Source organism: Psammomys obesus, unplaced genomic scaffold (genome assembly GCF_907164565.1).
Source record: "Psammomys obesus unplaced genomic scaffold, mPsaObe1.curated_primary_1811, whole genome shotgun sequence".
NCBI lineage: Eukaryota > Metazoa > Chordata > Mammalia > Rodentia > Muridae > Psammomys > Psammomys obesus.
The window spans coordinates 35,392,081-35,418,348 of NW_026596051.1; the positions used below are offsets into that span (position 1 = coordinate 35,392,081).

A 26,268-nucleotide genomic window follows, 5' to 3' on the forward strand; every position below is an offset into this window, starting at 1 on the left:
TTCCCATCCATCTGTGGAAGGCTTGGAGTACATCTGATCCTGCCGGTATCTGGGCTGAGTGGTACTTGGTGTATGTTTCTATTTTAGTACTCCCAGAGCAAAGCCAAACATGTCAATGCAAATGCAAAACTTAAAATGCCCTCTCCAGAGCTCCGGACTTACACGTTTCTGGTCTCTCACCCCCAGCCTGGATGGCTGCAGCATACATGGATATTATTTCTTGGACCTCAGCACACTGCTCATAATAGAACTTGATTTGTTCAGCCAGCTCCTTCTCAGGGAAGGGATTAAGAACCTGCAGGAAGGCAAGAAATTGTGTAAACTACAGTTGCCATCAAATGTCTGCTGGCTAGTAACCAGTCAGGTATGCTCAGATGACTGAGGCCTGTCGTTGACATCACCAGCCACCACCTCACCTGGATTTACAAACCAGTGCCATTAGGGTCAGCTCAAGGCCATCCCAGGTCCAGCTTCTTCTGCGCTGCTTTGTCATCTGCAATGCTTCTTACCCCGAGACCTGAGTCCCTAGAAAATTGCTTTTATCTCCAATTCTAATTCTTACCCATGATGCTAATTCTACTCAAGTTATGCCTGCCACCTGAGGTTTCCCCTTCTGTTTCCTTCTGCTTGACAGCATCCTCAGTCTGCAAGAGCCAATGAGGTGCCACTGTTCCAAAGCACATTCCCTCCAGCCCTAATGTGTGTCCAGATGCACACTTCGGTGAGCCCAAACACATAGGAATTAAACTCACGCCATGTGACTTTTTATGAGAAAGATCAAAGCCCAAAGAGCAAGACCCTTCGGACCAGGGGACTTAACCTTAACTCTGTGTTTTCGAATGCATGTCTGGACCCAAGAGAGGCTCATGAATGTGCTCCCTGGGTTGTAACCAGCAGTGGCTCTTTTGTTTTCATACAGAAGTATCCAAAACTTTACAGCACATTAGAGAAGAAGGAGGAAGAGGCATTCTTAGTAAAATTTTTATTTTATTTATATTTTAGTTTTTTAAATTTGTATTTGGTTTCATATATGAAAATGTTTTTATGTGTGTGTGTGTTGTTCACTATATTAATTAGACTATCTTCAGAACATCTTTTAAAGCTGGGTCTGTTGACATGCATCTGTAATCACGGCTAGTCGGTAGCCTGAGACAAGAAGGTCAAAAGTTCAAAGCCTGTCTGAACTCTAGAGTTGAGTTCAAGGCTAGCCTGGACAACTTAGTAAAAATGTGACAGTAAAAAAAAAAAAAAAAAAAAAAAATTAATGTTTTTTTAAGAAAGGAAAGAATCTAAATCTGGAGAGAAAGCTCAGTGGTATCTAGATAAGTGTTTATCTAGAAAGCATAAAGACCAATATTTGATCCCCAGTACCAAAAAATATTTTTATTTTGTTTTTGGGAGACAGGGTCTCCTGTATCCCAGGGTGGCATCAGACTTGATCTTGAGCAAGGTAGGGAATCTGGCTTCCTATTTGTTCTTGTGTCTTTGCCTGAATCCTGTGTAGGTCAAGGGAATGAGGGAAGGGTCCCCTCTCAGGCATCTGGTGGGGTCCCCAATCTCCTTAACAAGGCTGAGAAGACACTGTTACGAGGCTGTGTGGTAGGGAGCCATGTGCTGTCTCGCTGGAACGGAACTGACTGGAGTAGCCCTGTGTGGTCATGTTAGGATGTGTGTTCTGGGTATAGGAAGTCAGCTCAGGATCCAAAGCCCTCTTGAATCTGGCCTGCTGTTGTCTGCTCATCCCAGCATGAGCTGAGGTGGGGGTTCTGCGGAGATGAGTGAAGGGCTGGCACCAGGGCTTTAATTTGCTGGAGTATCGCCTCTTCTGATACTTTAAATAATAGCATAGAAAAAAAAAAAGCTTTACGAAATAACTAAGATTCTCTCCTTTCATTAGCTTAATCACTGGATAGGCAACAGCCTGATAAAAATCTACTCTATAATTAAGCTAGTAGTTATTAAAACAGAGGAAGTAAATGGTTTCCATTTTATGAGTACTAAATGAACCGCACGGTAACAGAAATCTATTATTGGGCTGGCTCAGGGGAAGTCTCAATATTAATTATGTTTGGTGGCTGAGCCCACGCGTGGTTCAGTCCGCTTGGGCAAATCTTTTGTTTACAGTGTGTTTCCTGCCCCCAGTGGCCCACCATCACACACACACTCCTGGCAAATTTCTTGATCCCCAAGGCTCACCTGTGCAGGGTGTAGGCTGCGGAGCCGATAGTATTTCACTGGTCCAAAAAACCCTTCGATGCCTGCCACGTACCTGCTCCCTCCAATAATGAAGTATCCAGCTGTGTCGTTGTAATAGAAGTCTTCGTGGAAGCTGGAGAGGAGCACAGAGGGTTGAGGCGGCCCTGGGAAAACCCCTCCTTGACCTAACCCAAGTTGCCACAGGCCTCTCACACTGGTTTGCAGTGATGAGCTCACTGCAGGGTCAGGTGAACCTGGGCTAGTTCCCAGCTCTGCTAGTCAGCAGCCGTGTGAACTAGGTCCATCATCTAAGCTCAAGAGACGGTGTCCTTCGTAAAATGATAGTAACTCGTTAGAACATGATGCAGAGCAGTCGCACGGTGCCTGCTACTGAGGCTGGTGACACTGTCTGGAATATTGAGCATTATTCTTTAAGACTTTGTTCTAAAAGGCATTTCTTCTTACTGAGTAAACAGAAAGCAGATCAAGGAGAAAGTTAAAACCTTCACTGTCTGATAAGGATGAGAAGTGAAATTCATCGAGGAGGAGGCATCCACAGCAAGGTCAAAGGTCATGGTCAGAGACAAGACAACAGCAGCAGGTGATACACTATGTGTACCGGGAAGGGCTCGAAGCATGAAGAAGGGGACAGGGATAAAATGGATGTCCTATATAAATCCACGAAGGTGCTCCTTGCAGTGTTCTTTATATTCAAGATTGGAAAACTCCAGGAGTTGACCAGTGAGGGATGGCCAGCCAGTAAGCCTCAGGCATAACTTTATTTACTATGTAAATTGAAAAAAAAATGGACAAAACCTGGAGACCAAACCATGTCACTAAATTTACAAATGAGGATGCGGGGGCTGGAGATGTAGCTAAGTTGGTGCATACATAAAGCCCTAGGCTCGAGCACCACATAAGCCAGGTAGAGTCTATAATTCCAGTATTCAATAGGAAGAAGCGGGAGGGTAAGAAACTCAAGGTCATCCTCAGCTATGCTGTGAGTTCAAGGCCAGTCTGAGCCACATGAAATTGTGTATGTGAGAGAGACAGAGAGAGAGAGAGAGAGAGAGAGAGAGAGAGAGAGAAGAGTTTCTGTGTAGATAAACTATGTGGATATTTTTGTATTTGTACAAACTCTGATATATATTCAAGAAACTAATGAAACTATTTCCCTATAGGGTGTGAAGTAGAGGCCGAGTAAATAATGGGAGAGCTGGAAGCAACACTTGACTGTATTTTCATTTTTATTCTTTTTCTCTTCTTTGGTTTTGACTTGTTAAGCCATGTGCACTCGTTACCTATTTAAAAACCAAACTAGGACTTAGGTGACAGTGTTACCAGAGCATATGTGAACAGCAGGGTAGGTAAGACTCAAGACAAGTATCAGTTGAGAAGCCAGGCAGAGGAGAGAGCCACGGGCAGAGAGGGCAGATGGAAAATCAAGAAAGGAGAACAAAATGGCAGGCAGGCTGCCAGAAGCCAGGGAACCGAGGAAGCCAGAAGCCAGGGGGACAGCAAGCTCCTGACAGGTGGATCAGGGAAGCCAGAAAGCCTGGGGTTATTCCAGGACAGAGATAGACTGATGCCTCTCAGCAAGACCCTGTGCTGTAGCAGGTGTGCCTGGCCAGGGAGGAGGCAAGAGGGGGCGGGGAATGGGCTTATTTCAGTGGCAAGCACGGTCACAAGAGCTAGCACTTAGGAATGAACTAGCTTAGGCTCATACAACACCAGCGGAAGAGATCCTTCCCTCTTCCTTCCACTCTCTGTATATCTCAGCCTTGATGGACTAGGGAAGATGAATCCTCCCCCCTCTCTCTTTCTCTCCTTCCCTCCTTCTCTCCCTGTCCGTGTCCTGCTCCCCCCCCCCCTTTTCCTGCACCTTGGAAAGACTGGAATGTTCTAACAACTCTCATGCCAGCACTTGGTGCTGAATGGATAAGAGGCTTTATTAGGAGCCAATTTGCCTGAGGTGCCCGGTTCTCTGCAACTCTATTGGCCGAGGCTCAGAATATGATGGGGTGCTCCCTTGGAGAGGCTCTCTGGAGCCCTCAATCCCATCCTCCTCCTTTTAAACATGGAAATAACAATGTCTATTTAGGATTGCTGTGAGTACTGAATGGACTACAGGTTGAATAGCCAAAATGCTTCAGAGCACAAGTGTTACGGATTTCAGAGGGCTTGAGATATTCTGCTAAGTGCATAGACTCAACTGGTTGAATACCCTGAATTAGAAAAATCTAAAAATCCCAAATGCTCTGACGTCAGAAAAGTCCTGAATAGTTAAAATGCTCTAAACTCTGATGTGACACTCAGAAATTGCCAGATTTTGGGCATTTAGGTTTTAGATTTTGGATCTTCATCAATTAATACATAAAATATTTAGACAGTGTTAGACGAATGGTAGCCACCATGGCTGTTAGCCACAGGTGTGATTACTCCTCTCGCTGCTGGACTTCTGCTCCCACCCTCCGAGGCACATCCTTATACCAGGATATGTTTATTTCTCAAACAAAGCACCGCCAGCTGTATGTTCATTGTAATCCTGGCATGCACTTCAACACATAATCTAGTAGAATACAACCAGGGAAAAAGACAGTTCCTCCTATTATAGACCAAGTTAAGCTGGGTCTGTATGTCCAGCTAATCAGGAAGATGAGTCAGAAGGATCAAAAATCTAAGGCTGTTTTGGACAACATAGTGAGAGTCTGCCTCAAAATAAAACAAAAAAGGCACAGTGGCAGAGTGTGGGCAAGACCCTATATATTCAACCCCTAGTACTATACACACATACAAACAAAACGAAAACAAACAAAAACCAAAACCCCCACCGTACACACATATGCAAAGTCATTACTCCTTTGAGTGGACTCAATAAAGGAAGGTTATTTTAGTTATGGAATTATAATAAATAATTATTATTTATTATAAATATCTTGCCATGAAAGATGGCAAGATAAACTGAAGAAGTCTAGAAGGGCTTGGGGCTCAAACTGTTTCACAAGTGTCTTTTCTTCTCTCCAATTTAGGAAGGGAAAGAATGAATTGATTTCTTCAAAAAAGACAGTCGCAAACTCCAGTTTTCAGAGCAGAGGGAGGTCCCTGTCTAGAAAGTTTCATGCAGTCCCCAATCGCAGTCCCTCATCACCCAGGCGGTGCAGCCCCAAAACTCCAGTGGATGACTGAAACCTTGCATTGCTCTAAACTCTACCCAGGCTGGTCTCCTGTCTGCATCTCCACACCTATGATGAGCTTCAATTAATAAACTCCACACGGAAAAGCGATAAAGTAGATCAATCCAGGTAGCATACCAGCATATGCAAACGTGGCCTCCTCTCAAAGTACCTTTCCGTGCTGTGCTCATTGCTCCTGTGTGAGACGATACTTCGGAGAAAGCACCTAACAGCTCCTTAGAGGCGTCTCAATTTCCAGCGTCACTACTCTCTGCTTTGGGAAATGTTTAAATGGCCTGAGGACGGTATGAACACTGAGATCTTGACAGGGGGTGTGATAACTGAAGACCAGGTGAAGTATTGGGCAGGCAGCACCCACTGCCTGGATACACGGTAAAGGACAAGGAATGGTAGCGAAGATTTCATCCTGTTACTCAGAACTTTATGCACTTGAAAGTGTACACAATGTTTACTGCTGGGATTTCCTGCTTAATGGTTTTGGACCACTGCATAGGTGAAACCATGCAAAGTGAACCTCTGGGTAAGGCAGAACTACTGTACTTTTTAAGTTAGCATAAGATGCTTAAGGAAAGGGTCCTTGCTTTTGCTGTTCCCTCCCCCCCCCCCACGCACACACCTAATAACAACTTACTTGGTCTCCATGTCACTGCCCAGTAAGTTTTAAATTGTCATCATTATCAACCATCAGTAGATATGCCTAGCTTGGTCTCCATATGCCTCTCTACATCATGTTTTCACAATTTTCTTCTCTGAAATTTCCAGTGTTCGTACAAGATTGCAAGAGAACCTTTGTACTGTGCACAGTTCGATGGCCATCAATTTTGCTGTCATGAAATTTGAGCTAGACTCTTCCAGAGCTCAGACTGGTCTCCTTGGAAAACCTCAGACACTCTGGCAAACTATTTTTCCTTTTATCTGGACATAGAGGGCTCTGGTTTTTACTGAAGAGCACCAGTGCTCTTCTGAAGATTCACCAATGTTGTAAAATAGGCTGGGCTCAGAATTAGGAAACAGGTAGACTTTCAGTTTCTTTGCGAAGAGACTTGAGGACAGGACCTAATTTAAATTCTGAGTCTCTCAAGCCACTTTATCCGCTTCTTCCTAACATTTCTGACAGTCTGTAACTTTAAAATTGTAATTTTATTACTCAGTATCATTCTCCTTTATTGAATTTTTTTTTCTGTTTCCTGGAAGCAGAGGCTACATTCTTTCTGTTTCTCTTCTTCCATCCCCAGAATCAAGCCCTGTGTCTACCATGTGAAATATGCTCAATAAATATGGGATGAACAGACAGATGTAACCTGAAGGCATTCCTGTCACCCAGTGTCAATCATAGCCACTTACTTGTGCCCAGCGTCATGCCGCAGAGCACTTCATTTCTGTTCCTGGGACACTGCCCCTCCTTTGTAGGATAAAGCCAATGCTATGTTTACATTTGAAGAGCAAAGAGGAGAACTAGGAGGGTGTCCTTACAATGTTCACAGCCGGGAAGCCTTCAGTGTGATGCTATTCCGCAGGCTGGCTTGCCTCACTGTAAAAGTGGGGCTCTGGTTGAGATTGCAGAGGTGGCAATGAAAAGCACAGGGTCTGGTATGACTAGGTATGACCCACTGGATGTTCTACCTGGGATACTGATATGAGCATGGACTATTTTCATATCAGTCCTGCCTTTATAGAAGTCTGACATCTTGTTCATTGATTCCTTGCATTCATTTTAAAAAAAAATATTGAATTAAAATGTCTTTTTCTTATCACTTGTGAGTTGAATTGCCTTCCTACCCTACCATCACCAGTAAAGGCTCCCAAATCCACAGGACTAGCTTTATCCAAAAGAGACATTGGATAGATGTGGGCATACAGGAACGTCCTGGTCACCTCTCCTAGTACCTGGATGGTGGCCCTGTTAACACCACGATGGAGAATAGAGAAGATGAAGCTCTACTGACCACAGCCTCTCTGCTGTCACTCCTATGATGTCATGCCCTTGGCATGCCGCCCCTCACTCCCTAACTGTGGTCCAGCAGCCATCGCACTATGATCTGTCTACATTCACTTGTGTTGGTCTCTGGGATCCTGGAATTTTGTATAAAAGGAAGACTTTATGTGAGAAAAGACACCTTTGAAATACAATCAGTTGTTAAAAATGCCCTGGGGCTAGGGGCCAGGAGAGGAGGGGAGTTCTGCTTTCAACTTACATTTTGAGACAACCCTTAATTTCTAGAGCCCACTGTACAGAACAGATTTCCAAAAGAGTCTTGGATCCTGTTGGGCTTCTCTGTCCCTTGATTTAGTCACAGTAGCTCTTTCCATAAAGAAAACCTGCCTGTGTTGGATGTAGCCTGCTAGTTTTGGCACACCATAGGCTCATTCTCTACACTTTGATACAGCTATTGACTTACTCTTGACCTCTTTGCAGCTAAGTGACAACACGGCCTTAGCCTTTCCAGAAAGCCCTAATCCTTTAATCCAACCACAGAAAAACAAACAAACAAATGAACAAACAAACCAAGAATTATTCTAAACTCCATAAGCCTACTAGAAACCAGTTGGATTTACATGTAATCAAGACTGGTTGAAGAAAAGTGTGTGGCTTCTATTTCCACCTCACCCCCTCTCTGCTCCGGTTTCTTCAGGAGCCAGTTTCTGAGAGAATCTGAGTATCCAGCTATGATGAAGTTTCCCAAATACCTAATAAAGGCTTAATGCTATAAAACCCACTATTACATGTGGATATAGGAGCAAATTAAAAAACAACAAAGCACATGGCAAGAGCCCCAGTTCTCAGCTTCTGCAAATTGTGTGGAGATGGTTACAGGGGGATGAAAAGCTGCACCGATATCAATGGCTGCACACATTTCAAACCTAGATTATGAGCATAAATATGAAGACTGTCTGCTTTTATGCTCTACACGATGCCAAAGTTTCCAGCCATTCTCAATGAGCAACATTAATACTTAGATTTATTTTCTTTAGAATCCTTCGTAGGAGATAATTCTCAAAGAAAATAAATTACAAAGTGCCACGAAGGAAGAATTTATGGTGAGATTCCGAAAAAAGGATTGACTCCTTTCCCTTGCTTGGTAGCAAATATATGTATTTGCAGGAAAATGGATGGTTGGTAAAAGAAAAAGTACAAAGCCTAGCTTGGGCCCAGAGATGGATTGGTGGATTCAGGCACTTGCCACCAAGCCTGAAAAACTGAGTTTGATCCCTGGGATCTAAATCGTGGAAAGAGGAGAATGAACACCTGCACGTTGCCCTCTGACTTCTACAAGTACATGGTGGCCTGACTCTGCACATACAACATGGCTGACCTCCACATGCTTACCTGAGTATGTGGTACATACAAACACATGCAGACACACACACACACACACACACACACACACACACACGAGGAGGGGAGGGTTGGGGAATAAAATGTAAAAACAAGTACAAAATAAAAACAATACAGAAAAAAAGTTTGGCTTGGAAAAGCCAAATGAGGTGTGCATTGTAATCTTAGGGCTGTGCGCTACAGCATGAAGACTACCCTAGAGCGGTCTACTTGTGAATGAAAATCATACTTACCTAATGGTCTGATTATGGTAGCTTTTCAAGTCCCATCCAACACTGGCAGTGACCACTATCTACAGAGGGAGAGAGATGCAAGGGTCAGGTAAGGCTGTTCACCCCCAAAATACACACCACTCATGGTGTAAATTACTCATGAAATGTGCCTGTCAATCTCCTGATTATTTTCTACAAAAATAAAATGAACAGTTTACTAGCCCCACGTATATTTTAAGACTTAATAAATTTAGCTTTCCCAAATGACTGGATGGTGTGTCTAAAAATATCTACGATGCAACTTCGACAGTACAAGTAGGTTCAGAAGCTTGACTGATTTTACCAGAGCCATGGGGGAGGCAAGGCTGAGAGGCATTGCCCTCACTTCCGTGAGGATTACGGTTTTCTCGTGATGTTATGTGTTGTCTCAAGTAGGTTCTTCTGAGAGCTGGGACCACCATGTGAGTCGCTGAACTAATGGGGACACTTTTACACACACACATACACACATACTTTCACAAGAAGGGTTTAACAAACGAGTCATGACCTTCCTAGAGTCTCAAAGACTAAGAGATCACCCTATGTCTACATAAGACAAACGGAAGCATTAGAAACCAACCCTACCAGTCACAGGGCATAGAAGAAGAGAAAAGGACTCAACCAGTTGTCTTTCTCACTGTCTCTCATTTGCTTCAAGTGACCAATTCATTTGCCTAAAGCAGTAAGTGTGGCAATCCCAGGAGAGGTTTAGACCTATGTGCGTGAAAAAGGCCAGATGAGGCAGCAAGAAAGACAAGACTGGAAGCATATGAAACCCACTAGCAAAAGAGCACACACACACACACACACACACACACACACACACACACGTATACACACACACATACACACACATACACATACACACACATACACACATAAACACACCTACACACACACACACACATATACACACACACACACACACACACACACACACACACACACAAACATTGCACTCCACGTTACACCATGCAGCTCGTCTCTCTACCTAAGGGACCATACCCTTTGGTGGTTCAACACCAGGATTCTCGACTGCCTTGCCAGCTGAAGTCCACATTGAAGTTTCTGCACATTCTAGCCCCAAAGACACAACTTTTCTTCCATTAGTTTTCTATACTTCTCAAGTTTATATATTGGAAATTTGATTCCTAAATGCACATGTTGATGGTATTTGGAGGTGAGAACTCTGGGATTCATATTATATAAAGCCATGAGGGTGGGACCCTTGGATGGATGAGCAGCTCTCTGAGGAAAGGGGGTTCAAAGGATGGCTATGGGTTCATAAAGATGGACCCGCCAGGCCTGACCACCTGAGCTGCATTCCGTAGGGAAGAAGGAAAGACTCGACTCCCATAAACTGTCCTCTGGCCCTCATAGACTTACCGTGGCAATGTGAATGCCTGCGCACATACACATCACACAGACACACTACAATAAACATATGTGGCTGTAATAAAAATGAAGAGTAAGAAAAAGAAAGCTCTGAGCCGGAATATTCTTTCTGGCTGTCACCTAGTGCTGCCCATGCCATGCTGTAATACAGCAAGAGGGCTCTCCCGAGACGCCAGCAACAGCTTTCAAAACTAGGCACTAACTTCTAGTCTCCGGAAGGTCTGTAGCAACTCCAGTCAACTCGGCTTATCTGTGAACTCTCTAATCATGCACAGAACCATCCCCCTTCTCCATTTAAATTCTTCCCAAACATTAAAAAAAAAGAACAAACAAACCACCTTGTACACGAACACTTCCCTGAGCATCCCAGCATGGAATGCTGTCTTCCTTCTAGAAATCAATATGAATCACTTGGCAATTAAGCTTGCCTCATGACTTCTCTTCACGTGGTTAACATTGGTTCCATAAATAGTCTATAAGTAACTGGAGCCCGTGCCTCCCATACAGCAGGTGCAGAGTAAGAGCTATGGATCCGCTCTGAAGGTCTGAGGCCTGTCTTGGTGACGCACCCTGTGTCTCACGTACACGGGCATGGGTGACGTTCTCCTCAGCGATGGTACTGGAGACCTCTTAAGGTTAAAATAGCATGCTGGTATCTTACATACTCCTCTCAGGAAGGCGGCAAGAACTGACCTGATTAATTTTTTTTTTTCTCTTCAGAAAACAGAATGGTAGGAACCTCATGCACAGGAGAGGGCCATGCATTATCTAATGCCTGAGACAAACAAAACGCCTCCTCCAGTTTTGTTCCAGGAAAATCACAAATCAATAAGAGAAACTGATGAGAAAATAAAGTAACCAGAAAAAGCTAGCATGCATCGCATCCATGGAGAAATGGAATCATCTTCAATTACAACAACAGATTCCTCACAATCCATAAACATCGCCGTTATGGGGGGGTTGAAGCAGTTACGAGCAATGTTTTATGTACAAAATAGATAAAGACTCTCCATCCTACCACAATCATCACTTCCACGTACTGGTTATTACCAATGTATTTAGTACCAAACATAAGCAATTGTTTCAACTGCCAAAAACAATCAAATCACTTCTTAGCTGAACTAGCCAATAAAATCCCTTAAAAAAAAAAGTTGTAGATCTAACAAGGCCATGTAAACATGGCCGGTGTGGTTTTGACGCTTATGTGCATGAAGCCTATCTCCCCAGGGGAGAAAGGACCGAACAACTCAGATAATTGTGGCTACAGAGCTGGCTATATTATTTACTCATTCACTGCAGAGTGGAAAGTTAATTAAATGGGATGAGACTCTTATGATTTAAACTTCTATCTATAAAGTTCGATTTAGCAAGTACGTAATTGTAAAGGGCACATCGCTTGCCAAACTCCCTCCCAGGCGCTGTGGCTCTGGCTTGACAACAATGTTTAACTTAAAAGAGACTCTCCCAGGGCTCCAGGAAGAGGGACTGCCTCTGACGTAAACTGATTGGCCTGCTCTTTGATCACCTCCCCCTGAGGGGAGAGCAGCCTTACCAGGCCACAGAAGATGACAATGCAGCCACTCCTGATGAGATCTGATAGACTAAGATCAGAAGGAAGGAGAGGAGGACCTCCCCTATCAGTGGACTTGGGGAGGGGCATGCGTGAAGGAGGACGGAGGATGGGATCAGGAGGGGAGGAGAGAGGGGCTTATGGGGGGATACAAAGTGAATAAAGTGTAATTTTAAAAAAAAGAAAGAAAAAAAGAAAAAAAAAAACCACTTGAAGATACCTGGCCTCCATTGAAAGAGATATCCAGACGGAACCACTCCTTCAGAGGGAGGGTGAATTTTGTTTTCACAGCCAGGTCTTCTCCTTTAACAAGATGCATTTGGATATGCAAACTGCCTACAATGAAAATAACAAGTCATGAAATTGTCAAGGAACACTTCATGGTATATGACGAGGCAGCGCTTTTTCAATAATCCTCTTAAGAAGTTACAAGAATAAACCACATTCCCCCTTTTTCCTGTAAACAAAAGGCGAGCCAAGCCAGGTGCAGGGGTGAACACTTGTAATCCCAGCATCAGAGGCTGAGGCAGGAGGATGAAGAGTTCCTGTCCCAGTCCCAGGACTCTGCCTTACACAGGGAGTTCCTACCTTCCAAAATGGGGAGACTTTGAGAAAAGAGAGAAAAAGAGAAAGAGAGAGTGAAAGCAAGAGAGTAACGGGGTGGGTGGGGAAGGAAGGAGAAAAGCAAAGCAAAATAAAACAAAAAGAGTAACACTCAAAAATGCATTTGTCCATACATTTCTTTGTAAATATATATATATATATATTTTTTAGCCCCTAAGGGGAGAAAAAAAAGACTTAATTTGAAGCTCATGGTCGATTCCCTATGGTCTTGTCTACATAAACAACACCCAATTCCTATTTTCAATTTCTATTTCCAAATGAAAAGAAAGCAAAGACAACTTTGTCTAACAACCTGAACTGAAGATTCATCTATATCTCTTCTCAAGTATTTATTTTCCCAAGTTTTTACAGTTGTCATAATCCCAGATCATTTTCAGCAAGATAATTTGTCAAATCTAAGAAAAATAATCAACTTCTCTCCCTTTAAAAAAAACTGGAATGAACAATTTTATTGTTCACTCCTGTTTTATTGGATTACACGTCTAAGTGGCATGATTACAATGCCCATGCAATCACCACTGACTGCTTGCAAAATAATGCGCATTTTAACCTCATAGAACTGTGTCGATGACAATATCCTCCTTATTCTAGACAGATGTTTCTGCCAGCAGAAAGAGTATAGTGAAACTACAAGATCATTTGAAGGTTCTGTTTATACTCACCCTCTTCCGTCAGAAACACAGAAGGTGTGCCGTACATCTCGTTAGAATCAACAAAGTACAGAATTCCACAGAGACTGGCCTTGCAATAACGGAGCAAATAAAGCCAGAGTGAAACAGTGACCCTAAAGGAGGCAGGGGGAAAAATTCTGCAGATTGATATCATCCAAGAACAGGTAATTACAGTTAACAATGACCAAGTAAATTGCTTTCTTTCTAACGAAGGGGTGGATTTGCCTCAGTGTTCATCATGGGAGATCAGCTTGCAAAGCCTGAGATTTTGAGACAAAGAGGTAGTTATAGTAACTGCAAAGATAGGAGTTAAGCTCCTCTGCACAAAACTCGCTGACGTTCCACCTTGCACCAAAACTGCTCTGGTGCTCTCTGAGATGCTCACGTGCCAGCAATTTGAATTCTTGATTGAGGCTGATAAAGCGAGACAGTGAATAAAAATATGGATTTTAATAAGAGGCGATGGGATAAGGAGCTATTCTAATATCTGTGATTAGAAGGTATAAAAAAAAAACCATAATTAGGGCTTTTTGAGCAATTTTGTTTCTTTCAAAGATAAAAGCCCCAAATGTAATGTTCTGCAAATGGCATCCCCACGTGACACATGAACACAGATGCACCATCTTAATGCTCACGTTAGGGTGCTTCGGCAGGCCAATTCTGGCCAACTGATAGGACATAACTTATTTAATTATCCCACTCCTGCGTGGGACTATTTCAGTTGGGGGAGAAAGACAAGGGGGGGACACTATGGCATAGTAGATGGCTCAGTGGGTAAAATGAACATAGCCTCATGAACACGAAGAGCTGAGCAACCCAGGCAAAGGGCCAGGAGTAGGGGTGCTTGCTTGTAATCCCAGCACTGGGGAGGCAGAGACAGGAGAACCCCTGGGGCTCTCTGGCCAGCCCCGCCTAGCTGGCAAGTTCCAGGCCAGTGAGAAACTCTTCCTCAAAAACAACTTGGCCAGCTCAACTTGGCTAGCTGAAGGCTGACCTCTGGCCCCCAAATGCAAGCGCTCATGGATCTGCCTGCACACATACAAAATGCACACACACACCCCAAAGGGGAAAAGTGTACATCTGTGACTTAAGCAATGAGGATAAAATAACAGTAGCCAACTCAACCAAGACAGTTTTAGGCAATATACATGATGTATCAGCCACTCAGGAAATCCTTGCAGAACACTTGCAGTGGGCTCCACGCTATGCTGGAGACCACAAGTTCAGAGACAAGGAGCAGGGACTCAGAGCTTTCGGTGTATGACACATGACTCAATGTTAAGCAAATGCATCCTGCTCTTTCCATTTACCCCAGTAGCTAATTTGAAGCCTGGGTTAAGGAGGCAGTGGCCCTCAATCCTTTGGGGAATACAGCCAAAGAACTCTTTCAGAATATTCTGGGCTTTGTAAGCTGGCCTTGAAGTCAGTGTCACAATATGCAAACAGATGGTGTCGCAGACTTCCCTCCTGACCCGCCCAGCTGAGCAAGCTCATGAAGATAAGTTATTACAAGGAAGCTTAGGGAGAACATACGCTCGGCGAGTGACTCAAGAGCTTTCTACTGCCAGCAGCACAGGAAGAATTAAATCACTCGGTTAAATCCATCTGATCTGAGGTGAGCTAGGAGCCATTTCCAGCATCTTCGGCCCAGCAGAAGGAAAAATAGATGTGGATTCTGCTGAAATCAATGGAGGAGATCAGAGGCCCTGAGTGTTCTAGCAGCAAATCCAATCTTCCAGGACAGAACAGGCCAAGGCCATCACTACATTCTGTGCTGGCTTTGGATGGCTGCACCAGAGGCCCCAGAAGACCAGAGCTTCAACACCTTGCTGTCTGCTCATGCCATCTCTGGGACCAGCCCAAAAAGATGAAGGAAAACGAAAGGCTCCTGTGTAGAAATAATTTCCACCTAACATTAAAGTGTCCTGGATCTCCAATCCTCTTTAAGCATCTGTGAAAACCAATTTACCAAGCTGTGTCCTTGGAAGGGGTTCTTCCGCTGTCCTACCAGGTGGTCAGATACAAGCAGGCCCATCCCACCAGCCCGAGAGCTGCCCACACTTACATGGGGTAGTCCACACGCTGGCTCCGAGTGGCCTCCAGCTCTCGGTTCCGGAACCTTGGGAGCTTCTTCACGATGCCTGTGTTTTCTCCACTGGAGGCGTATGGGAAACTCAGGAGGGCAACTGCATCTGCAAACATCACAGAAGTCACCTTCAGTTCTCTCCAGAGCAGACCCCTTCCCCAGTCACACCCTTCCCGGCACCCTCTGCTCCCAGTTCCAGCCAAACAGTTAAAGCAATCCTCAAAGATTATGAACAAGCATTCGCAGAGCAGGGATCTAAGCCAGGAATCACCATGCTAAGCACATCAGCAAGACAGTCTTCATTAGTTTTCATTTCAACCTTAGAAAAACAGTTTTTGTTATTAGTCCCATTCTTTGGAGGGGAAATCCAAGGTTAGGTTCACAAAGTTCAGAAGTTATAAGGACAGATTTCAGGTTTAAACTCAGGCATCCATCTATCCATCCACCCACCCACCCATCCATCCATCCCATCTCTTTGTGGCACTGAAGATGGGCCCAGGGCCTTGCACAAGGCAGGCAAGCACTCTGCCATTAATTGCATCTCTGTCTGGCTTCTGTGTTCTTAGCCACATTGCACACAGCCCTTTAATGCTAGGGTCAACATTTTCAACGTGTGTTATGATGATGTTAACACTTCGACAGAACCCCTGATAGTAAAGTCACTGCTGGAAAGACTACCTCATTGCACCCTCATTATAATGGCCAGGGTACAGATTGGGAAGCAGGCACAGTTTGCCAACATGGTAAGTACCATTTGGTGTGGGCCAGGCAGTGTGATAAGCACAACTCAAGGGTACTAGCACCAAACTTTACAACAAGTGATCAAGTGGGTTGTTTAGCCCTTAACAGATGCAAACTTGAGCCTTGCTGAGAAATAAATAAAAATGAGGTGGGATTGGAATTCAAGCTCAAGCTATCTGGTTTTAGAATTCACACGTGTAAAATTTACACAGTTTGTATTATTCTGGTATGGAAACTCTTGGGATGAAACCCAGGCTCCCCTACGTGCTAAACACATACCAGCTCCATTGTGGTGTGGATATGAAGGTTCCACTTGCACCCCACATATCACCTCTGCACAAAATGACCACACCCCTAAAAACAGCAAAGGGCTCCACTTCTGTTCACAAATACAGGACTCTACAGCACAGGCACATGCATAACAGATCCCATAGGCAAACCAGGCTCCTCAGTTCTTTATCTAACATCTACTGCTTTAATGAAGGCTAAGTATATATTTCTATTTTCCATATTCACTTGACCTAGGAATAACTATGCCTTTCTCTTTCTTAAAATGCTCCTGGGTTTAAACATCCATAATTCAATGATAGAAACATCCCACACTTCCTGGGTCTCTTGGAGAGGAGAGCTGGGTTCTGTAAGAGTCATCAAATGCACAGGACTGGTATATATTACAGGTGTCCTCAGCCTGGGACACTAAACAGCTCAGTCCATTTCCCAAAGAGAAACAAAAACCTCTAGTTAAGTGTTGAAGTTCCTTGAGTTTAATATGATCCGAAAATCCCAAAAGCAGTTTTTAGAATCTCCAGCCCTTGTATATATATTTAATAGGATTAAGCAAGCCAGTTCTTTCAAAGCATCTAAATCATGAAATGAATTTGAATTCCTTTTGGGCACAGAGGACTTGCTGGTCTGTTATGGGTATCGTGATGGAGGCTGTAAATGGAAACATTGCAAAGAAGTCTTTAGAATCTGAAGATAGTTCATCATAAAGATTGATATGAGCTCAACCTTGGCTTGACTTCTTTGTGTCAAGGAACTCGGAAGAGTCCAGATTGCCACATTCGTACCAGGAAGCCTGAAGCACATAACAAAGCAAAACCTCACACCAGGAAAAAGAAGATTTGAGAAAGAGGTTTGTTCACCCTAGGATCAAAGTGCCTGCAGCCAAGGACTGTGGAGGGAGAACTCTCAACCTAAACATCTAAAAGAACATTGCAAAAAATATGGGTTTGGAGCTTAACAAAACCAAAGGCATGGGTATTTTCTTATCAAATCTATAGCTTTAATTGTTCTGTTGTGTTTTTCCCCTCTATATCTCATATGTGTCCTTTACAATCAAAACTAATTAGCAAGAATGACATTTTAGAATCCATCTAGGACAGAATATATATGCTTGTTGTCCATTAGCTGACAGTAACTGTTGGAAATATCAGACAAATGTTCCTTGGCTTATGGTAGGACTATGTCCCAAAAATTTCAATGGCAAAAATTAAATGTGAAAAAAATTCACTTACTACCCTAATCTACTGATCATTATCGCATAGCCTAGCTATCTCAAATGTGCTTAGAGCACACATTAGCCTACAGTTGAACAAAATCATTTTACACAAAACCTATTTTTATAATGAAGTGTTGGCTCATATGATTCATTAGTACTGTACTAAAAATGGAAATCATAATGCAGGTATGATTCTGTACTGTCAAAGGTTGAAAAACCCAGGGCTGAGCTGGGTATGGTGGTGCACGCCTTTAAACCCAATACCCAGGGAGGCAGAGGCAGGCAAATTGCTGCAAGTTTGAGACCAGCTTGGTCTACAAAGTGAGTCCAGGACAACCAAGGCTACACAGAGAAACCCTGTCTTGAAAAAAAAAAAAACAACAACAAAAAGAAAGAAAGAAGAAAGAAAGAAACAAACAAACACAAAGTTCAGGGCTGGAGGCATGGCTCAGTAGTTAAAAGCCTTCACCAGGCCACCAGGAGGAACTGGAGTCACATTGAGGTAACAGTGTAACAAGCCAGCCATGGTATTATGTGTGCCTGTAACCCCAGCATTGATAATCATCAGAGCTGACCATCGGCTCAACTCAGAATTTCAAACTCTGGGTTCAGGGAGAGACCCAATCTCAAAGGAATAAGACAGAAAGTAATAAAGGAGGACACCCCAAACCCTCCTTTGGACTCCATGTGCACACGGATGTATACAGTTACACACACATCTACACATACAACACACACATGTTGAAAAAATCTTTAATTTGTCACAAGCCAAGAATCATTTGTAGTTGATTAGTGATGTCTATCATAGGACTAGACTTGAAAGTGACAGTATCATCCACCATCAAAACATTTACAGAGAAGTTAGGTCCACAGAGATTACTGACTTATCCAATTGTCTCTGTGTGGTCCATGAAAGCAGGGATTTTCCTTCTCAGAGCCTAGAACAGTGCCCAGTGCTTGATGGGAGTCACATAAACATTGGTGAAGAAGTGAGCACATGAAACCATATCAAAGTTAGAATTTAAGCCTGTCTCTCTTTCTCCCAACACTTTTTTACAATTCTAGAATGTGCACCACAATAGCTAAGACAAATAATCGTTTCAAATCCTTCCTTCAATTCTTCTTGGATGAGATGAAGTTGGAGAAGGAAGCAACACACACACACACACACACACACACACACACACACACACACACAGCCATGAAGGCAGTGCATGTTTGAAATTCTTCCTGAACTATTTCTGTTGTGTCGACAAGGAAAATGTCAATGTCCTGATGAGAATTGTTAGCTACTAAGAATCTCAGCTCTGACTCAGTCTGAAGCTCCCCACAACACACCACTGGCGTTTTCAGTAACCAAACGACATCTTACAAGCTGCCATGCCTACTGGCTGCTGAAATACTAAAACATTTCCATATTGGTTAGTCAGTTAATGCTGCCTTGAATTCCCAAGGCCCCAGCATCTTCTGTGCCTCACCTTCAGGCTAGAGCCTGGCTTGTCATAGCTGGATGAGAGGAGGGGTCCTCCAGCACCACCCTGCTTCATTGCAAAGGTTAGCGTCCCACCCAAGAGGCAGACTGCGGCCCCTACCCCTTCCTGGTTGGGGTGTGTATGTGTGTATACATGTTTGTGTGTGTACAAGTTTGTGTGTGCTTGAGGCTGTGAAGCCAAAGATCAGCATGAGGAGTCTTCCTCTACTGCTCTCTTTTTGTTCTGCTTTGATTTTCAAGACAGGGTTTCTCTGTGTAGTCCTGACTGTCCTGGAACTCTATTTGTAGATGAAGCTGGCCTTAAATTCACAGAGATCCCCCTATCTCTGCCTTCTGAGTGCTGGGAATAAAGGTGTACACCATCACACCTGGCCCCACTTTATTTATCTGACTATCTATCTATCTATCTATCTATCTATCTATCTATCTATCTATCTATCTATCTATCTAGAGACAGGGTCTCTCACTGAACTTAGAGCACACCAATGCAACTACACTGGCCAGCCAGTAAGGCCAAGGACCCTCTGGTCTCCACTCCCCTGGTGCTATATTACAGGCACAGTGCCACAGTGTCCAGAGTCTTACACAGGTTCCGGGAATTAAACAGAGGTCCTCAGGCCTTACTGACACCTCTTCCCAGTGCTTGTTGCATATTAAGTCTCATCTTTGAGTGGGCAGGGGCTAGAGGAATCTCAAAGCCTGTTGTCTAGTCCAGCCAGAAGACTGGGACCCTGACATGGAAGACAAACTCTGAAAGGCCTCCAGCAAGGCCTTTCTCGGGATGAGCTTCAGACGCAGCAGGAAGACACTACAGAGAAAGATACCCAGCCTGCACATAGAAGACTTAAGCATCTCCCTGCAAGGAAGCTCTGTGGCTAGCAGAACCTAGGGAGAAAAAAAGTACAAGTTTTCAATCCTGTGATGCGGTGCTTTCGACACAGAGGCGCCTGAGAAGACAGCGGATATTGAGTGCGCTGTTGCCTCTAAAGCCAAGCCTGAATATAAAATCAGTACGTCCTAATAGGGCTGATTTAAATCATAAATGCCTCCAAAAGGTGTCTGGGTGATAAAGTGGTTTCCTTTGGAAGTCTGTGGGATATCTACTCTCAGGAGTCTTGAGACTATAGGTTCTGGTCCTTGGAAGTCAGCTTCCAAACATACTCACGTGTACACAAAGATTCCCTTAAGGATGCTCAGAGAAGCAACTCTGTTGAAAGCAAAAGAGGGAAAAGCCCTCGGTGGAGGCTGGGGAGGCTCAGCGTGTAAACTGCTTTCTACACAAGCATAAAGACCCCCAGCACCTATTTAAAAAAAAAAGCTAGGTATTGGTGTCACTCACTGTAATTCCAGTGCTGGGAGATGCAGACAGAAGGGTACCAGGGGCTTACTAGGCCCGCACGTCTAACCAAACCAGCAGGCTCGTGAGGGTAATAGACACCTTCCACTGACCTCTGGCCCCCACGTGTGCACACGCTGGCGCATGCAAGTACGCCAACATACCTGAGCACAGACTCACACCCCCACACACTGGACCTGCATGCCAGTCCAAGAAGACAGGTTAAATAAGTGATAGACTATCAGGCAACGGACTGCTAAGGATCTGTCAGAAAGAACGAAGCCCAGAAACATGCCCTGATGGAGAAAAATCCGCGCTGTATCACTAATGAGTGTAAGGCAGAGTTTCTCCTAGGCTATCAACTGCTTGCGGAGACAAGGAGCTAAACTTAACACTTCTGTGTGCAGAGGATCATTCTGGAAGGAGAAACAAGAAATGCTTGTACCGAGTTTGCTTCTGGGAAAAGGACCAGAAGACTTGGGTGGGTGGAGCGGCTCCTTCCCGCTAAACCTTTTTACAAGATTTGAATTTTTTACCAGGTACATGTATTACCTTTGCAGCTGAGGAAGACGAGAACAAAGGCCCTGAACATTTTCATGCAGGCAGAGAGAAAAAGCCTGCACCACACATTCCCCCTGGCCTCCCCACCCCGGGCCTCTGAGGCTGTTCAGCTCAGCCCAATCGCTTCAAAGAGACAAAGTCCAGTGGGTGAAGAAAACATGATTCACATCGATAAAAATTCAACTTAAAAAAAAAAAGTCTTCCTTCTAATTTAGAACCTGGGTTAGGGCTGGATTAGCATATCTCAGGGAGGCAGCACAGCAGAGCCGAAAGAATGGAGGTTTGGACTCCAGTTAAATAACCTCCCCGAGCCTCCTTTTTCCCTTTCATTAAGAAGAGGATGAGGATAATACTGTTTTTCCCATGAGACCATTGCAAGGATTCAATGAGACGATGTGCCTGGAAAAGGTGTTCTGTACATTGCAAAGGGCAGTGCAGATGCAAGGCATTAATTACGGTCGTTCCTGGGAGACTCAGGCTACTGTGGTTGACTTGGGGTGGGGAGACTGGGTCGGCAGTATAAAAGTCCAAATGAACAGCTTATAATTAGAAATGGATCATCGCATCGTTGGCCTGAATAATCCTGGTGCATGGACTGTTTGTTTGGGAATCTGTTTTGTTTTTTTCCACAAAAACAAGTCAAGCCTGGATCCAACTTCTGACTTAAATTTCAATTATTTTGTTGTAACAGATTTTCGTCCTAAGAAGCCATACTTTCAAGGGTCGAGATGGCTCACGGGTTGAAGGTGTTCGCTGCCAAGCCTGATGACCTGAGTTTGAACCCTGGAACCCACACGGTGAAGGAGAGAATCAACTCCCCTTCAGGTTGTCCCCTGACCACCACCCCAACACATACACACACACACACACACACACACACACAGACACACACACACACACACACACACACATTGTGGCATGTGCATATCCCTCAACCCCAAACAAATAAATAAGTGTAGTTTTAAACACCACACTTCTGATCCACTGGATCCAAAGGTGAGAAGGCCCTTGCATTGAAAGGAAAAAGGAGACATACATGATTCCCAAGAGTTTCTTATCAGAAACCAGAAAATGTGTCAGGAAGGGGGGCACAAGGGTGGACTGGTTACTACTTTTAGCGTGGTACCTGAAAATCTTCACAGGTGGTCCTGAGTGACCTCGATCACACCTGAGACTCTGCCTTCAAGTCCAAGTTGGTACTTCAGACACTTCAGGCATGCTGCATCTTCATCCCACGGCAGATGCCGACAGTCCAGTGACGTGATCCTTCCCACCAGCGCAGACTCGGCCTCAGAGCCCGCTTACCCATTTAGCCCGTCTGCTGCCCATCCAGCGCTAGAGCTCCCACCGTCCTTTCTGCCCGACCTCTTCCCCTCCATTCCTCTGACCGTGAGGGCTATGCTTAGCCATCAGGTCTCTGTCCAAATGTCACCTCCTCTGTGACAAACCCCGGCAAAGCACCTAATAAAACGCATAGTAGCTTACAAGGTGAATGGCATGGAATAAATAAATAACAAATAAATGGCTTCATAACCCCAGGCAGCTGTCTAACCCGATGGTTAAAGAGGAGGGTTGGGAGGCAAATGAGCCAGCCTTAAATGCTAGCTCCATAGTTAATAGCCGTGTGACCTGAGACAGGTCATTCGGCTTCCCTATCGGCAAGTGCAGACAGCAGAGCATTGGGAAGAGCGGCTCGGTTCTTCCCACGGTGTCTAGCACATGGCAAAGACTTGGAAATAGGGGGTGGCTGTAGCTGTGCCATAGCTGTTTGTCTCCCACGAACCACCTTAAAGAGAGGGACTAGGTCTCCATCAGTGAGATTCCAGATTTGGGGAAGAAACGGGTCCAAAGAGGCTCAGCCAATCTTTGCTTCATTTAACTGAAAACAATACATGTCACAGGAGAGATGCATGCAGAAGGCTTGGGAAGGCAGAGGTCAGAGAGGCAATTTCTGATTGTGGAAGGAAGACGCGCTCACAGACTTGTATATATTTGGGGTCGGGGTCAGGAAGGGGCCGGTCTGAACCGGCTGCTGAAGCTTAGGGAGGACTTCAGCAGGGAGACGCGGAAGGTGGTAGGAGGTTAGGTTACAGGCTGATGGGCTGGAGGGACTGACTGGGACAGTGTAGGAAGTAGCTTTTCTAGGTCAAAGGAACTGAATCAGGATGAACTAAGAGTGTGAGTGTCGGCCTCAACCCACTAAGACACAGCTGAGCCATGTGTGTTTGCAAGAGAAGTGACTGGGAGTCTGCAGCCTTAGCCAATGTGGCTTCCTGACAGGCCACCTGGGAAGCTATGGCCCATGGGGCCAAGTGAAAATTCTGAGCTAGCTCCACACCACCTCGTCCCCCACCCCATGTGGCAGCAGGGGTTAGGGCATCAGTGTGCTGTCATAGCGTGAGCCTCACTGGAACGCAACGTAAGGATCTTGCCTCATCACGGTCCACAGGAAACCAGAAAAGTATAGGTACTTAATGATAGCATCCAGTGGATTTAGGCTATGGAGGAGACTGAAGGGATAATGGCAGGCAATATCACTGTCTCAGACTAGGTGGTCACTGGAGTGGGCATTTGAGCAGAGGTGTGAAGGACGTGAAGAAGCAAGTTACACAGAGACCTGGGAGCTGAGCATTTTAGGAGGCAACACTAACTCAAATGTCCCAGAGTGGAACTGACTGTGGTTTCGTTAGGGAGAAGCAAGCAGGCTCTTGTGGCTGGCTGAAACCAGGCTGGGAGATCAAGCCAGCAAATGCTACACAACAGCATGGCTTGATCCTGAGCAACGGGGCGAGGGGGCTTAGAGGGGGAATGAGGTCAGCCGCACTGCACAGGCTTCCGGGGGAGAGAGAGAGAGGGCAAGGGTGACACTGGAAAGCCGGCACTAGGCTGTGGCCAGCGTCCAGGAGGGTGGTGACTTACACAATGGTGCCAGAGGTCCACGTGGCAAGGAGAGACGGAACACCTGACATACAGTGCTGCAGCTGTGGCTATCCGAGCTGGCAGGCTCCCTCCTTAGGGTGTGACCCAGAGAAGGGCTGAGGGTGGCCCAGGTTGGACTGAACGTCATCCCTCCAAACCACCCCACCCCCATGTTTTCAGTGAGTTCAGGGATGAGTCAGGCGTATGCAGGACTTAGAGGATAATGGCCTTCCTTCCTCCCCCCAAGGAAACAGACAACAGAAACTTGAACCACAGCTGTTGCTTGCCCAACCTCCTATGGCTCCATGGACATAACATAGCAAGGACAGACATGCAGAAGGGCATGTGGCAAAGTCTTGGCACAATGCATCTGAAAGCTGTTGGCTTTTGATCTGGGCTGGGCTTTCTCAGCAGGGCTGGATGAAAACTGTTGTTCACCAAAAGACAGACCGGTGGCCCAGCACCTGTCCCAGGGCACTCAGTCCTACCTAGGACATAAGCTAAGCAGGTGGCAGAGGGCACATCAACCATTCTCCTGGAAAAGCTGGGCACAGGGGAGCTTGAGTCTTTTCATAAGCAACAAAAGAAGATGAAGCCAGGTAGGGGTACAGGGCAGGACCATATAGGATATGAGATGCTTTGCTCAGAAAACCTTTCCCAAGCCCTGTCTCAATGCGGCTGCAGTTTATAAAGGGGCCCGAGACCTACCAGGTGTCCCTGAGCTCAGCTGGGGTCTCCTGATACTCTCTTATGTTTCACCTGACTGCTGTCTAGCAACAGAGCAAGTGCTATGAATGAGGCTTCAGTCCAGCCCCTGCCAGCCCACAGCCCCATCCAGATCAAAGGTCGCAGCCTGTCCCACGGCCTGCTGCTCTCACTCAGGTGACTTCTCTTTTAAGGAGAGAGGGGAACCAGCCTCCTTTCTGTGAATCACAGCTACAAGTGCAGAGCTAGTTTGAGAGTGCAAGAAGCTCCCGCCTCCATCTTCAGTGATTTTTAACTCCTTAGAAAGGTTTTCCTCTGTGCTAGCTGCGATTTCATTAGAACAGCTCTCACACCAAAACTAATGTTCTCAAGAAGGCAGTCAGAAATTTCCCACTGTGCCATTCCTCGGCCTTGCAAACAGGGCAAGGAACAACAGAAGAAAGAAAAGGAGGCTCCCATTTTCAGTGCACCCCGAGAACAAGCCAGTTTATAAATGATTTCATTTCAAGATGTCCCGCTTGCAATCTGGTCATTTTTCAATGAGAAATATATACATTTGCTAAACACGAAATGGAGTCATTAAGCCTGATGAAGTCAGAGGCAAAGCAAAACTAGCTGTGTGTGCCCTGTGCTCCCTTCTCCTTGACAGATTTGGGAGCCCTGTGGAAGGCACTCCAGACAGGTGCTAGCATGGGGCCATGCCTAGAGGAGGGTGGCATGTCCATACGCACAGAGCTCCCATATTCCAGGCATCTAATTACCCAGCTCTTCCCACAATGCACACACACACACACACACACACACACACACACACACACACACACACACACACACAAATACTATGAAGCCTGCCTACAGTTAATAGTATTTAGTGGCACTGGCTCTCTAGTTTTAATACTGTGCTGTGATTACAGAATGCAGTATCAATGGGAGAAACTAGATCATGGCACAAAGAACTTGTTCTACCATTTTTAAAAGCAATTTCTTGTGAGTCTACAATTAGAGTCAAATAAAGAGTTCTCAAGATGCCAACTGTTTAATGTATGCAGCAAGAACTGCAAACCTATATGTTGGCCACACACATGAGGTTGGGAGAGAGGGACACACACACACACACACACACACACACACACACACATGCTTTTTTATTATACAAGAAGGCACTTTGAGACTTACCAAGGAACCACCACAGCCAGTTTTCTCAGAAATCACAGCCCAAAGGTGAGAAAGAGCATGTCACTAGAGACAGAACATGGACTCATACCATGAGTCACCTTCTCTCATACCAATTCTGAGAAGACTAGGTATGAGGAACTGACTCTGGAAAAGTCTGCTGTCACGGGCTGTAGAATTCCTGCACCTGCCAAGCCAGCTGGGATTTGGGCAATAGTCAAAACAAGATCAAAGTCCCATCCACAGTCCCACCCCCTAGACCAGAGACTGAAATTTGGGAGTGCATCAGAATCCGCTTCAAATGCTGAGTCCACTCTATCTCCAGTCCTAGGTAGATGAGGAAAACTGTGCTTAAAGCAAGAACACTTAGATATTTCACTTGCAAGTGCTCATGGGTGGAAATAATACCAGACCTGGGTGAGGGAGCAGACCTGGCTGACTCCTGCTGCCTGTGAAGAGAAGAAGTAGCAGGTGACCAACACCCCAGAAGCCGGCGTTTCCCCTCCCGCTGGAGAA

The 26,268-nt window shown here is 45.1% G+C and overlaps 1 protein-coding gene across 1 annotated transcript in view; it reads right to left on the reverse strand.

The window, feature by feature from the left end:
* Positions 1–26,268, reverse strand: part of Sel1l3 (SEL1L family member 3) — a 109,479-nt gene that overhangs the window by 69,193 nt on the left and 14,018 nt on the right. The window contains exons 3-8 of the mRNA XM_055623830.1: positions 15,304–15,430; positions 13,230–13,351; positions 12,164–12,279; positions 8,961–9,019; positions 2,197–2,329; positions 163–295 (exon numbers count right to left, since the gene is read on the reverse strand). Coding sequence (XP_055479805.1) covers positions 163–295; positions 2,197–2,329; positions 8,961–9,019; positions 12,164–12,279; positions 13,230–13,351; positions 15,304–15,430 — 690 coding nt within the window. The remainder of the gene's footprint in view (positions 1–162; positions 296–2,196; positions 2,330–8,960; positions 9,020–12,163; positions 12,280–13,229; positions 13,352–15,303; positions 15,431–26,268) is intronic.